This window comes from Megalobrama amblycephala, linkage group LG4 (genome assembly GCF_018812025.1).
Source record: "Megalobrama amblycephala isolate DHTTF-2021 linkage group LG4, ASM1881202v1, whole genome shotgun sequence".
NCBI lineage: Eukaryota > Metazoa > Chordata > Actinopteri > Cypriniformes > Xenocyprididae > Megalobrama > Megalobrama amblycephala.
This window is the reverse complement of record NC_063047.1, coordinates 46,864,837-46,879,475: the sequence shown is the minus strand read 5'-3', so window position 1 is coordinate 46,879,475 and position 14,639 is coordinate 46,864,837. Positions and strand designations below refer to the sequence as shown.

Genomic DNA, 14,639 nt, shown 5'->3' with positions numbered 1-14,639 from the left:
GGCAGCATCCATTTAATAATTTTAATAAATATAATCATTTACACTCTATGATATTATTGCATCCTGTTAATGTACAAAAATACTGAGGTGCAAATAGTATCTTCCAATATAGTATAGTAAAGTATATAGTAAAGTATAGATAGCATTCAATTACTATTTACTCTTATTGCAAAGAAATTATACTTTTACATAGTGTAAATAGAATCTATCACTATTTTCACCTAGTGTAAATAGCATATCGCTAAGAAAATATGCTATTTTCACTTAGTGCGAATAGCCGCTGCCTTTTTTAATTCATGTGCCCTCGTAATCTTTAATCAAAATAACTTCTCCCTCTTGCAGCGACATCTCTTCTCTGATGATGTGTTTACTGGCATGAGGGCGGGACAACCCTCATGCCAGGAGGGTTGTCACTCACATGAGATCTACGAACAGCAAACCACAACCATCCAATCAATTCCCGATGGACAAACTCAAGTACTGTCCTTCATTTTTTCTTGTTCGAGAAGCCATTTCACTCAGATATACAGAACTGTGCAAAAGTCTTAGGCCACCACCAGCTTTGATGTTTTAGAAATGTTTTAATGACCATCCATATTTATTTTTGTCTTTATTACGATACAAACAGAAAATACAGGAAATATCTACACAAAATGTAAAAAATAAATAAAAATAAAAAATCAGAACAAAATGGATTCTTTAAGCAAATCGTATTATTGTGACCTCCTGGACGACTTCCATTTTCTCAAAGAAGAAAATCTGAGAAATTTCTCATCATATTTTGAAAGTTTTCTTGGCCTTCCAGTCCTTTTCCATTCCATTTATGTTTAAGAGAGCCAGTTCCTACTATTGTAAGTGTAAGGGGAGGTCAGCCACTTAAGCTTATAGAACTCTTTTTTTTCTTCTGTTTTTTAATACTGCATACATATTTCCTGTATTTTCTGGTTATATTGTAATAAAGAGACTAATTATATATGGTCATTATACCATTGCTAAAACAACATCTAATGGTGGCCTAAGACTTTTGCACAGTACTGTATGTAACAATAGGGGGGAAAAAGACCCATTTCATGCCGACTTTAATATGATTGCATTTATACATTTAGTTTTTTTACAAGCATGTCAACCACATTGTAAAACCGAACTGACTCCTGCAAAAGCTAAATATAATAAATGTGTTTTACAACAGAAATGTTAAACGACTGACAGCAATCCAGTGATCTACTACAACTTTTGTCAAATGTTGCCATTTGGATTTTGAAAGGAATATATAAGCCACAATTTACGTGGTTTTGATTCATGTAATTGGTTTGAATGTGACAAGACTTTGTTGGTTGTTTAAAATATCTGATGGATGAACTCATGCCTCAACATTGTAACACACATTTAAAGATGCCATATGTAATATTTTTCATCCGCTAGAGGCCTATTCAAAACAAAGGCGTAGCTTGATGACGCCATGTTTGAGCACAGAATCTTGGGAAATAATCGGGATAGGAAGAAATCATGTTCATGGATGTGATAATTAACGTTACAGTAGTATGAAGCAGAGCAGGAGCGAGTGTTGTGGGAGCTGAACGAGGCCGCTGGAGCGATTGCGCAACACATGCCTCGAGCAGCAGAACTTTTATTATGACACAGTCGCCGGCGCCGCTTCCGCTTTTCCGGTCATGAGTATGAGGTAACGCAGCTCTGTTTATCATATTAGATACATTTGAGTGTGTTGAAAATGATGTTATAACGTTACTCTGTGCGTTCGCTCTGCGGCTGCTGTGAGACACTGTTACACACTGCAGTAAGATAAATCGATTTTAGAATATCATATTAAATACTGGATGGCTTGTGTTGATAAATGGCATGCAATTAATTTTAAAACGTATTGTATGATGGAGAAAATGCTGTATTACTGTTACAAAAAATAAAGCTGCATCTGATTATGCTATGTTAGCTATTTGACAAAATAGTGTTTTTCTCTTAGGCATGGTAAAGCATGGTACTCGCAAAAAATCAAGAAAATTAGATTTAAACAATAAGACTAAACATGTTGAGCTATATAACAATAATTCGTTTTCTGTCTATAAATATAACCAAACAGTTGTTCCCTTGCCTAATAAAACATGTAAATATTAAAGTGGTGGTTTCTACAAAATAAAACCGGAATCCGAGGGTAACGCGGGTATGACGCAATTGACAGGCGACTCCTCACACGTCCCGGAGCCTTGGTTAAAATTGCAATTTTCTCACGATTTACAAATAGTTCCAAACATTTGGGATGTTGTAAGTACTCAAGTGAACAAAATATATAACACCGGCCTAGTGGTTTTTGGCTACTTTACTGCAAAATTCTTACATATTGCACCTTTAATACTGTATCTTATCCATCTTGCCCTACCAGTTAGTTTTAAAGAATAAATGTTCAAACGGCTTGCCATAGCTGTCGGCAGCATTATCTGTCTCCGTGCGTAAACGCGCTGCGCGTCATGAGCGGTAAATACCAGAGAGTAAATACCAGCACGCGTTTCAAGAGCATGTGTTAGGAAAACTCATCATTGACATGCTGCACTTGGGACATATTACCTTAAAATAATGTATACCCGTTCCACAGAAAGTGTCATCCCCCTCTCAACGGCTTCTGTTTGTTTGTTTGAGTGACTGTCGTGATTGCCTTGTTATTACTATCTGAAAATGTACTTCTGTATCAACCGACTGTGAGTACCGCGGCTGTCTCTTAGCAACCTAATCTTTTCTTCTGTTGCTATGTAACCACGTGGTTTTTACCTGTTCGCTTCGCGTCATTCATACACTCAGTGGCTGTATGCATCCAGGTGTGACAGGACTGCAGCTCAGTGCTGTGGTAAGAGAGCAGGGTTATGGTTAATAATAAATCCCATTTATTCTGCTAATGACTGAGTTTATTCAAGTTATAAAAGTCTACAACTACAGGTAGTGATTACATTTAGTTGTTTAAACAAGAGCAGAACTCCTGTGGACTGAATCCACAAATTTCAATGAACAAAATGTTAATATTAAGCAAGTTACATGTACACAGTTATTAGGGGTTCATGTAGTGCTGAAACACTATTGTAATTGTAAGGATTTTTATTATTTTTCTTCCACCGTAAAACGAATCGTGCAGAGCAAACGGTAAGGCCTAGAGACTTGAAACTTGGCCAGATGATAGGTCTCAATTTGGGGAGAGGTTGACAGAGTATGATCCCAATCGGCCGATAGGTGGCGCTACAGCAATCAAAAGTTGAAAATCGCTCATAACTCCTAAACCGTCTGTCCCGTTTGACTCATTGTAACCCTTGGCTCAAGATGGACAAAACGTATGTCTCCGATTTCATTTCCGCCTGGAAAAAAAATCCGCCATTTTGAATTTTGTCCAAAACCTACTTTTGTGAACTAGTCCTAGGTTTTTCGCCCGATTAGAACCAAACCAGTGCAGAAATGTTCTCTGGACTGAAGTCTGAATATCAATAATTATCAAAAAAAAGTTAAAATTTTGATTCACGGTCGCTAAGGGGCCCCAAAACGTACAATGCACTTTTACTAAAATGGCTATAACTCGAGAACTAAATGAAATTTTGCACCAAACTCGGTACACGTGTAGGGGCTCAATCTTTGGTCACGATAAAAAAAAAGCGTTGATTGGACTCTAGGTGGCGCTATAACTTGAAAAAACTTGAAAACAGCTGTAACTATGCAACCGTTAGTCTGATCGACTTGAACTTTGGCATGCAGTGTCTTGGTCCAAGGGGGCATGAAACTCTATGAGGACATTGGTGTATCTCAAAAAACATGGCTGCCATCAGCACCTATTAGACAAGGTTAACGGAGGCCAATCGGAATGAAACTCGGTAGGCATGTTTGACTCATGGTCCTAGAGTTCTGTAAGAATTTTGAAAGAAATCGGCCACTAGTTGGCGCTAACGAGTTTTACATCTCTGTAATCATGTGGTGTTTCACAGATCCAAACAATATGCATATAATTTGATAGATCTCGTCATTCTGAACAACTTTGCCTCAAGAACCAATGCTGTCAATCAAATAGTTCATTAATTATTTGCGAATATGTAAAAAACCTACTTTTGCGAACTAGTCCTGGGTTTTTCGCCCAATCGGAACCAAACCAGTGCAGAAATGTTCTCTGGACTGAAGTCTGAATATCAATAATTATCAAAAAAAAGTTGAAATTTTTTATTCACGGTCACTAAGGGGCGCCAAAACGTACGATGTGGGCGGAGCCACTTTCACTAAAATGGCTATAACTCGAGAACGAAATGAGATATTTGCACTCAGTACACATGTGTAGGGGCTCAATCTTTGGTCACGATAAAAAAAAGCGTTGATTGGACTCCAGGTGGTGCTATAACTTGAAAAAACTTGAAAACAGCTGTAACTATGCAACCGTTAGTCCGATCGACTTGAACTTTGGCATGCAGTGTCTTGGTCCAAGTGGGCATGATAGTCTATGAGGACATTGGTGTATCTCAAAAAACATGGCCGCCATCAGCCAATGAAGTTTGAGCACCTATTAGACAAGGTTAATGGAGGCCAATCGGAATGAAACTCGGTAGGCATGTTCGACTAGTTATGTAAGAATTTTGAAAGAAATCAGCCACTAGTTGGCGCTAACGAGTTTTACATCTCTGTAATCACGTGGTGTTTCACAGATCCAAACATTTGATAGATCTCGTCATTCTGAACAACTTTGCCTCAAGAACCAATGCTGTCAATCAAATCGTTCATTAATTATTTGTGAATATGTAAAAAAACCTACTTTTGCGAACTAGTCCTGGGTTTTTCGCCCAATCGGAACCAAACCAGTGCTGGACAATTCTATGGACTCTCTAGATCAATAATTATCAAAAAAGTTGAACTTTACCCTTTGGGTCACTATAACAGGGTCATTTAAAATAAGGGTGTGGCAAAATATACTCAAAAGCCTATAAATCCTAAATGAAAACTCAGAACTTCACGGAATTAAGTGAGCATATGCAGCATATGACTCTAAAGAAGCATGCCAACTTTTATGGAGATCGGACCATAGGTGGCCCTATAACTGTTAAAAAGCTTAAAAACATTTTTAATGGTTTTAGTTGAAAATGTATATAACTTTGGGTGTGGTCAACTTTTTTTCACAGAACTCACGTCCTTAGACTCCTGAAACCTTACCGAGTCCAACGATACTAGACTTGCCAGGTTTTGGCTTATGGTTTGTGCAAAGTTGTGATTTAGTGCTTAAAAAACTTAAGTTGGAAACACGGAACCTAATTTGGTTAACGAAAAGTTTTCGCCCAAATGTCAAAATTTTGATAGGAAGTGGCAAAAAATCCAAAGTCACTCATGGGTTATTTTTATGCTCTCATATATATAAATATCTATAACTTCAAAACTAAATTAGATGTTTTCACCAAAATTAACACACATAAGTATGGGCACACTCTGAGGACACCTAAAAAAAGTGGTATAAAACCTTTAAAAAACAAATTTTTCCTTACTAAATTGCCTGTATTGGCTGTAAATGGTCTTTTCCATATATGATCTAAGTGCTTACATGCTTGCTAAATAAAATATAATACCCTTTTATGTGCTTAAAGGCCTTAAATTGCTTGAACCCCAATAAATGCTGTTTGCAGCTTTAATTTTGCCTATATTTGCGAAGCTAAAGCTGGCTGCACGTCTTTGAGCAATAAGGGTCTTTCTGAATGAATCCATGTTTTTAAACAAACTAGTTTAGTGCTTTTTTCAATGACTCACTCGTACATCCCCGCGTCCGAATATTCCTTGTTTTTTCCTAACGAGCCTACTGCGTTTTAGATTATGGGAGGCACTTCCGGTTTGGGGAAGTTCACGAATCAAGGTTATGCTGCCTATATTCGTCAGTTTGACTGAATGAGCTGAAAAATGTCCTTCATGTTTTATTTTCATAGTTCAGGAGACGCTTGAATATATGGCAAAAACTCTTTTCAGTCGCTGCATTCTTTTCCTCCTGATTATTTTCTTTTTATTTTCTTTGTATTCCACTGTAACAGTATGAAAAAGACAACAAATAGGCTACTGTGCATTTGTGGTCCGCTCTCCCGATTTAATTTATGATAGGCCTAACGTTAAATCTCATGAATAATTCACTGGAATGCACAAAGAATCTCTTGTTTTCCTCCCCAAATCCTTTCTAGGTTTGTTTCCACACGGATGCATTAAAATGTAATTGTCTCCCCTTTTCTAATCCCTGTTAGCAGTGTTTACTGGAATGTTTCTAAAGCAGGTAAATGCAATATTTATTGTCAGTCAAAATGACGGAAATCACTTTGATATATTATCACTCAATGTTCCAGGTAATTAACATTTTTGATTAAGGCAATATTGCTGAGGAAATAATCGGTGGTTATTCATGGTCTGTTGTGGTAATTTGTTAATGCTTTTACACTTTTAAATTTACTTTTAGGCAAATTTTCGACGGTTGAAGGGTGAATAATGTTATCTCATGTACACAGTTTTTTAAAATGCTTATTGTGTTCATAAAGCGAACCATTTGCTGACTGTTTACAGTTTAACGGAAGTCACGCCCATAATTCGTGCAAAGCGTCACGAGGCTTAGGAAAACGGTGAATCCACCTTTATATCCATTTAATATGTGAAAACAAGTAGGCCTATGTGAAAATAATAATGTCCAACTTCATAGTAGGATACTCAGCAGATGAAAAATACCTGAATGAGCTACTAGGCTACTGCTTCTGCTGAGGTGCATGCTTTACTAGAGAGATGAGTCATGACTAATGAATGATAAGGCCAATATGGCTGATTTATTATATCCAGATTGTGTTTATATTACACCAAAGACTTTAGATATACTTGATGACTTTGATTACACTAATGTAAATAACATTTTCTTTCTTTTTTTTTTTTTTTTAAACAGTGGTAAAGTAATTTCTTTAAATGTAGACCAGGTTGACAGTAAGCCATTTTGGACGCATCACTAGTTATGCTCCTGTATAAATCATTATTTTTTAAATGAATTTTTTGAGTGAATGATTCAGAACAGGTCACTAGACAATACAGCTATAATAAAATAAAATAAAATAAAATAAAAAAGCCAATGTTTCTCAGACTTATTGACTCCAAGGCCTTCAGTTCAAGACAATATTCAAAGGCCTCCCATGTCCCATATTTTCTATGAGTTTTAAGCAGTAATTATGACAAAACTACTACTTTATTCACATTAACTTAGACTGTCAATAGATTAAAATAAGCACAATTTTGTGATTCCAGAAGTTTCAAGAAGTGAATGCTCTTCAGGGTTCCAACTCTTTTCGACCAATGAATATACAGTGAGTTTTACAGTTATTCATGATTACTGGATAAGATTTTTTTGCACTTTTTGTTTTTGAAAGAAGTCTCTTATGCTCAACAAGGCTGCATTTATTTGATAAAAACAGTAATATTGTGAAATATTATTACAATTTAAAAGAAACAATTTCTATTTAAATACATTATAAAATGTAATTTATGTATTCAGCAAGGATGCCTTAAATTGATCAAAAGTGACAGTAAAGACATCTATAATATTACAAAATATGTATATTTTGTATATTTCATGCTGTTCTTTGTAAATGTTGTTCTTCTGAGCTTTTATTGTAATAATATTTCAAAATATTACTGGTTTTACTGTATTTTTGATCAAATAAATTCATTTATGCACATGCACACTATATTGCACACTAAATTTTTCAATTTAAAAATTCCATATTTTTCCAGACCCAAATTTCCAAACATCTCTATAGATTTTTCAGACCATATTTAACATAAATGGTTCATACAGCATTATTTTCAGCATGATATTTTGAGTATGCAGCCTGTAAATATTTTATTTTCATTGGTTTTCTCAAAGTGATAGCATGCACTTACAACCTAAACCTAAAACTTTATAACCTGCAAATATTCACCTCTGTCACATCAGTTTGATACTTTACATGTGGTTTGATGTTGCACAATCACCAAACAGCAGTCTGATTTAGATGTGTTTGCTGCTTTATCTGTTGTTGCTTTGAGTGGCACATGCACATTCGTTTAGTGAAGTTCAAAAGAGATTCTCTAATGGCAAAGACAGTTTTGCGTAATGAAAATGTGCAACTTAAATTCATTCAGTCGTGTTCGACAATCACTAAATGATCATTAATCTTTGCCATGAAAACACTCTGCTTGTATGATCTGTTTATTTTTTTTTTTTTTTAGAAAACTGAATAGATGCAACAAATTGGAAACACAAATATTTTTCCATACTCTTTTATTTTTTCTGTACTTATCCAATTATTCAAAACAAATTCCATACTTTTCCAAACTGCGAACCCTGTATTTATGATTTTAGGGCTAAGATTCACACTTTTAAATGTAGGAACCCTGTTTCTTGAATCAGGGTTTCTGCAGGATTTATGAAGGTAAATTTAAGACCTTTTTATAACAAATAATAAAAAAATATATTATTGAAGAGAATATAATAAATTGAAGGGAATATAACATGTCGATATGTTCTCTAAATGCAAAGTCTAGGGAGCACACAATGAGTTAGCAACACTTCAAAGTTTGAAAATACAATTTCCAAACAGGTCTCCATTACTTTTTAATTGATAAATAATAATAATAATAAAAAAAATAGCTTAAAGTTTGAATAGCTCAGCTCCCAAACACTAGAATATGGAAATACATTTTACTGTATCTTCTGATCACACTGCAAAAAAGTGATATTTCTAAAAGATTCTTAAATCAAGATACATTAACTTGAGAATGAAAATTACACATTTCTTGTGAAAGTGATTTTATGATTAAAACAAATCATAAACGTATGTTAATGGATTCAGAAAAATCAACTTAATTCCAATGAAAAAGTCATTTTCATACCCATTGACAGATATTTGTTCTTGTTTTAAGCATAAACTCACTTAATTTTGTCCAATTTCTTAGAAAAAAAAAGGAATAACTTTCTTCATTTTGCATCTCAAGCAAATGTATCTTGATTGAAGGATGATTTATGGATTTATTTGTAGTGGAAAACAAAAATCCAGAGGAAGTTTTTTTATTATTTAATTATTTTTTATGCATTTAATTTAGGGCCCTATGAAATCCATTTTATTTATTTATTTTTATCATTTTACTCCATTTTAACGGTTAAATTATTAATATTTTATTGTGTAATTAATTGAAATCATGAAACATACAATTTAACAGCAATTTATTAAAAGTTTAACAAAAAAATACTTTTTTAGGGCCCTATGAAATACTTTCTTTCTTTTTTTTTTTTCTCTGAGTTTTCCATTTTTGGGCAAACTATTTACTCACATGAGGATGATTAAATGATGACAGATTTTTTGGGTGAACTATCCCTTTAAGTGTATTCATCCACAAGTTGACACATTCCGTGGCATTATACAGTAAATTCCATTTTTATGAATGGATTCTGCGATTCCGTACACGTTTTCAGCATTGCAGAAATCACAGGGTCCTAATTTAATGCCATGATATTGAATTTAAGATTTTCTGTTTCAATTGAAGACATTTTTAAGGCCTTTAATTGTAGAAGGTCAAATTAAGACTGCAGAAACCCTGTGAATAAAAAATAAACATGCAAATGAAAATAAGATTTTTTAATGTTTTAAGCTTTGTCTTATTTCAAATCATTTTAAACCATCTTGCGGCCCTAATATATATATATATATATATATATATATATATATATATATATATATATTAGAAGTCTGCTGAGGCCCTTCAGTGGGCCCCGGCTCCCTGGTTGAGAATCACTGAGTAGATGCGAACCCTAAAACAGCTAGATAAGCAACGTGCGAAGATGCCAGTATGACGCATACGTAGACAAACCATTAAAAAAAGAGTTCAAACGGATGTCGAGAACGCACCTCAAATGCCTCCTCATCATTGTGCATGTGGCATAAAAGCTATTCAGTATTCAGTTCAGGTGCTCTCGCAGACCCGAGTGATTACGACATGCCTGCGTCACCTCCAGCAGAGCTGATCTCATTGAAAACTACATAATACACTCACAGACTCATTCAGCTACTTCAACTAAAACACTGGTGCCAATGTAGTGCTACACATACTATATATACAGTATATATACATATATGTGTGTGTTCTTTTTAATATTATATTATCAGCATAATTTAAGTAAAATTAACTGAGAAACTAAACTGACAAACATAATGAGAGTGCATGTTTGGGAGGCCAACACTGCTGACTTTATTTTGATTTACAACTATTCAAAATAAACCTGGAGGAATTTGATCGGACTTTGTTGAATTTGTGCATGTCAGACTTCACATTTCAGTACTGGGAAGCACATCGACAATATAAACAATAATCATTAAAACTCACATTTGCACATATAAAGGTTAATGTATTAATATTTCACCTTCTTACACAAGTGTTCTACTGGCAGATGTTTATTGGACGCTGCTTACATGCAGGTTCACAGGCACATTAGCAACTATGGCAACAAAAAAGTTCACATTTAGTCACCAGCACCACCATGAAGACTAATAAAGTTTCAGGAGAAAAAAAAAAAAAAAAAAAAACTCGACTCAACAGTTCAAAAGGGATTCATCCTTGTATCGCTCAGTCTACGTTGATGAATTTTTTTATTGCATCCATATGTTAGTGTATTAGTTTTAAACCAAAGCTGAGTGAGGTTGTATACTAATTTTGAATACATATTTCTAACACTCCAAAGAGACCAAATACTACCGCACAATACCTACTCACTTTCACAAGCACAATATATCACATATGGATGGATTCAGTCTGGGAATGAATATCAGATGACCCACTTATACATGATCGATAGAAAACATGTTTTGAGTCTACCACATTAAGTTGATTCATAGCAGTTTAAATGATGTAAGACATTGATGGAGTGTCGACATGTTCAACAGCGGTTGCGCTGAAGAAAAAAAACTAAACAGGAATGTGATGTTTTATGTTGGTCAAAGCATGCAAGGCTAATATCAAATAGCTGGCAATGTTGTACAATCGCATGAAGTAGCATATCAGAGAATGAAACAAAAGAAACAATGCCATAATGAATGATGTACAGCAAAAACTGTTACTATTTTAGAGGATATAGTGGCTTATAAGTGGTTACTATTAAAACTATGCCTTCTGTATAAATATTCAACTCGTACACTTTTTCTTTCTTTGCGTAAGATGACAAATACAGGGCATGTGAATGTGAAGTACTGACAATGCATTCAAACAATTAAAAAATATATATAGCTGTGTTCCAAAATTCCCATTCGACACTATCAACAACATCAAGACATTTGGCTAGAACAGAACATGTATGATTTTCACATAGTGGGCACATAAACTGGTACCTATAGATGGATTTAAAATAACGGCAGAAAACATTGGAGAGCTGGATCTTGTGCCACAGAGGCGGTGGTGGCTGGTTGGGGAGGAAGGGACAAATATGTAGGAGGAAAAAAGGACGATAGAGACGTTCAATTCTTCAGAATGGCATCGTACATCTGGTACACATACTGAGACACCTCCGGAGCCCTGCATTTCAGAGAGAGCTGAAAGACAAAGAAAAGCCATTTAAATGTGGAGTGCTCTGATAAAAATTTGTAACAAAGTGCTTATTTTGGTACATAGTCAAAAAGACGTGTTGCTATTATTATTACGAATAATATGACAAATTAAAATGACAGACAAATGGTCAATTATGGTTATGAATTTCAATTGTTAATGCTCTCAGCAGACACAATGTGGTACCACAAATGTTTATCTATTTTTAAAGGGTGAGTTCACCCAAAAATGAAAATGATGTCATTAATGACTCACCCTCACGTCGTTCAAGATATTTTAGATTTAGTCCGAGAGCTTTCTGTCCCTCCATTGAAAATGTATGTACGGTATACTGTCCATGTCCAGAAAGGTAATAAAAACATCATCAAAGTAGTCCATGTGACATCACTGGGTTAGTTACAAGTTTTTGAAGCATCTAAAATACATTTTGGTCCAAAAATAACAAAAACTCCGACTTTATTCAGCATTGTATTCTCTTCCGGGTCTGTTGTCAATCCGGGTTCACGACTCTCTCAGTGACGCTGCTGACGTGTTATCCGGTGCGCCCGAGCTTCGTTTACAGTCTGAGGGAGACGCACGCTGTATTCAAGCTGTTCTACATTGTTTGTATTTTGGTATTGCTATATTTTTTTAAAATGGTGCGTAAGTGTGCATGTCGCGGATTTTCCTAATCGCCAAAAACAACCACGGCGACGTAAAAGTTCATTACCAACGCCGACAGATGAAAGGATTCAATGGAATCAATTCAATGGAAAGGATTCCGGAAGAGAATACAATGCTGAATAAAGTCGTAGTTTTTGTTATTTTTGGACCAAAATGTATTTTCGATGCTTCAAAAACTTCTAACTAACCCACTGATGTCACATGGACTACTTTGATGATGTTTTTATTACCTTTCTGGACATGGACAGTCTACCGTACAAACACTTTCAATGGAGGGACAGAAAGCTCTCGGACTAAATCTAAAATATCTTAAACTGTGTTCCGAAGATGAACGGAGGTCTTACGGGTTTGGAACGACATGAGGGTGAGTCATTAATGACATAATTTTCATTTTTGAGTGAACTAACCCTTTAAGGGGGACCTATTATGCTCTTTTTGAAAGTCTAAATTTCTGCAAGAATAGGTTCATTCTTGAATATTCAAAAAACAAACCTATTTCTCACATATTTGCAGCACCTCTCTTAGTTTCTGTCTCTGTGAAGCCCCTCCTTCCCAAAAGTGTAATGTGCTCTGATTGGTCAGCTGGACCAGTGTGTTGTGATTGGTCAACTGCTTCCAACGTGTTTTAGAATTGTCATGCCCCTTATCATGACAGAGTTTTAACACACTATTAACACAACTGAACCAGGCCTCGCCCCTTTATTTTGTGTTTGTCTTGGTCGGGAATTATTTAAATAAGGAATATTGTGTCGGAAAAAAACTCAGAGTTCAGAAACTGTAGAGAATAATTCCCTTTGGAGTGAATTTTTTTGCTTTGTAACTTTGCATGACCTGATGAAAGGAGAAAATAAAATGCACAGTAAAAGAAGAACACTAGACAAGCATGGCCTTCATGTTGGGACATTTTGCCAAACGCCACTCTTGGCCAAGAAGAACATAAAAGGCTGATTTTAATATGAAATCAAAAATTCATATGGATAGACCCGTGGGAGTAATGTGACCAAAGCTTACAAGCAGAAGAACACCATCCCCATGGTCAATCATGGAGGTGCTCCAGTCTTGTTATGGGGGTGCTTTGCTGTTGCAGGAAGTGGAAATCTTGAATGCATGAAGGACATCATGAGTATCAAGCCATTTTGGCAAAGATGGTGATGCCTTCGGTGTAGAGACTGAAGCTTGATGATCAATGGACTTTAATGCAGGACAGCCATCCCAAAGTATACATCCAAATCTACTTAAGCTTGGTTCAGGGATCAGTCGTAAATGTTCTTGAGTGGCCTGTACAATCTTCAGATTTAAATCTTATTGGAAATAATTGGTGGACTATCAAGAAAGCAGTGGTAATGTGAAAACCAAAGATTATCAGTGATCTGGAAGCTTTTTCAAGCGAGGAACGGGCCAAGATTGCAGTAGAGAGGTGACAGAAGCTTCTACTTACAGGCAGCGTTTATTGGAGGTTATGAACAATAAAAGATTCTGCACAAAATGACTTTTGAATAATTTTGTACATGAATGTTTAGAACCATTTGATTTTTTTCATTTTTCATAAATTTTACATTCTCAGAATCACTCAAATGTGTATTAATAAACTTTATATAATAGTTTACTGATGCCTTTGTTGAATTGTTTTCATAAACTTGTTCTCGGCAGCAAAATGTCTAGCAGGCCAATGGGGGTTAATCATTTTGAGTGCAACTGTATTTGACTAAATTTTGCTTTTCACTACAGCCTTGAGTGAAGCTGGACAATCAAAGTGCCATTCATAAAAGTGCTAGAAATAACGTTCCCTTTAAGACCAGAAGACAATCTGTACAGACTCAAAGTTAGCAATTCTGAAAGTCAAATGGAGTCAATCTGCATGTCCAATGATTTTCAGTATGGAACTGCAAGGACTAAAACAATAGGAAGATTAAGTTAATTCATAACAGAAAGAATAGTTTCTAAATATAAGAAAGCCTGTTTTATATATTACTAGTGTTATGTTATTGACATAATTTGAGTAAAAAGTAAAAATTTGCATGAATTACAAAATTTCCCCCATTTGCTTTAATGACAGCAACATGAACTCCACAAAACCTAAACGATCATGTTCTCCAGCATGATTTGAGATATATATTGAGCTTCAATGGAAGCGAGAACATTTGACCATCTCTACAAAGAGCCACATGATCAATGTCAGTAGTTATTTTAAATTAGATTTTGAAGGTGAGCCTCAGACTTTTGGACTCCACTGTATATATTTGTTTCTGTTTTTTTATTGCATTTCAGTATACAATAAAACATCCTCCAAGAGAAGGTCTACCAACATTTAAAAAGAACTATATTCAGCCTGAGGAGCAAATTTAAGGGCACACTATAGGAGGGAAAACAAAACT

The 14,639-nt window shown here is 35.2% G+C and overlaps 1 protein-coding gene across 1 annotated transcript in view; it reads right to left on the bottom strand.

Moving 5' to 3' along the window:
• Positions 1–10,230: 10,230 nt before the first annotated feature.
• The window catches only part of ap2b1 (adaptor related protein complex 2 subunit beta 1), a 58,567-nt gene continuing 54,158 nt past the window's right edge, over positions 10,231–14,639 (bottom strand). The window contains exon 22 of the mRNA XM_048189612.1: positions 10,231–11,588. Coding sequence (XP_048045569.1) covers positions 11,514–11,588 — 75 coding nt within the window. The 3' untranslated portion in view covers positions 10,231–11,513. The remainder of the gene's footprint in view (positions 11,589–14,639) is intronic.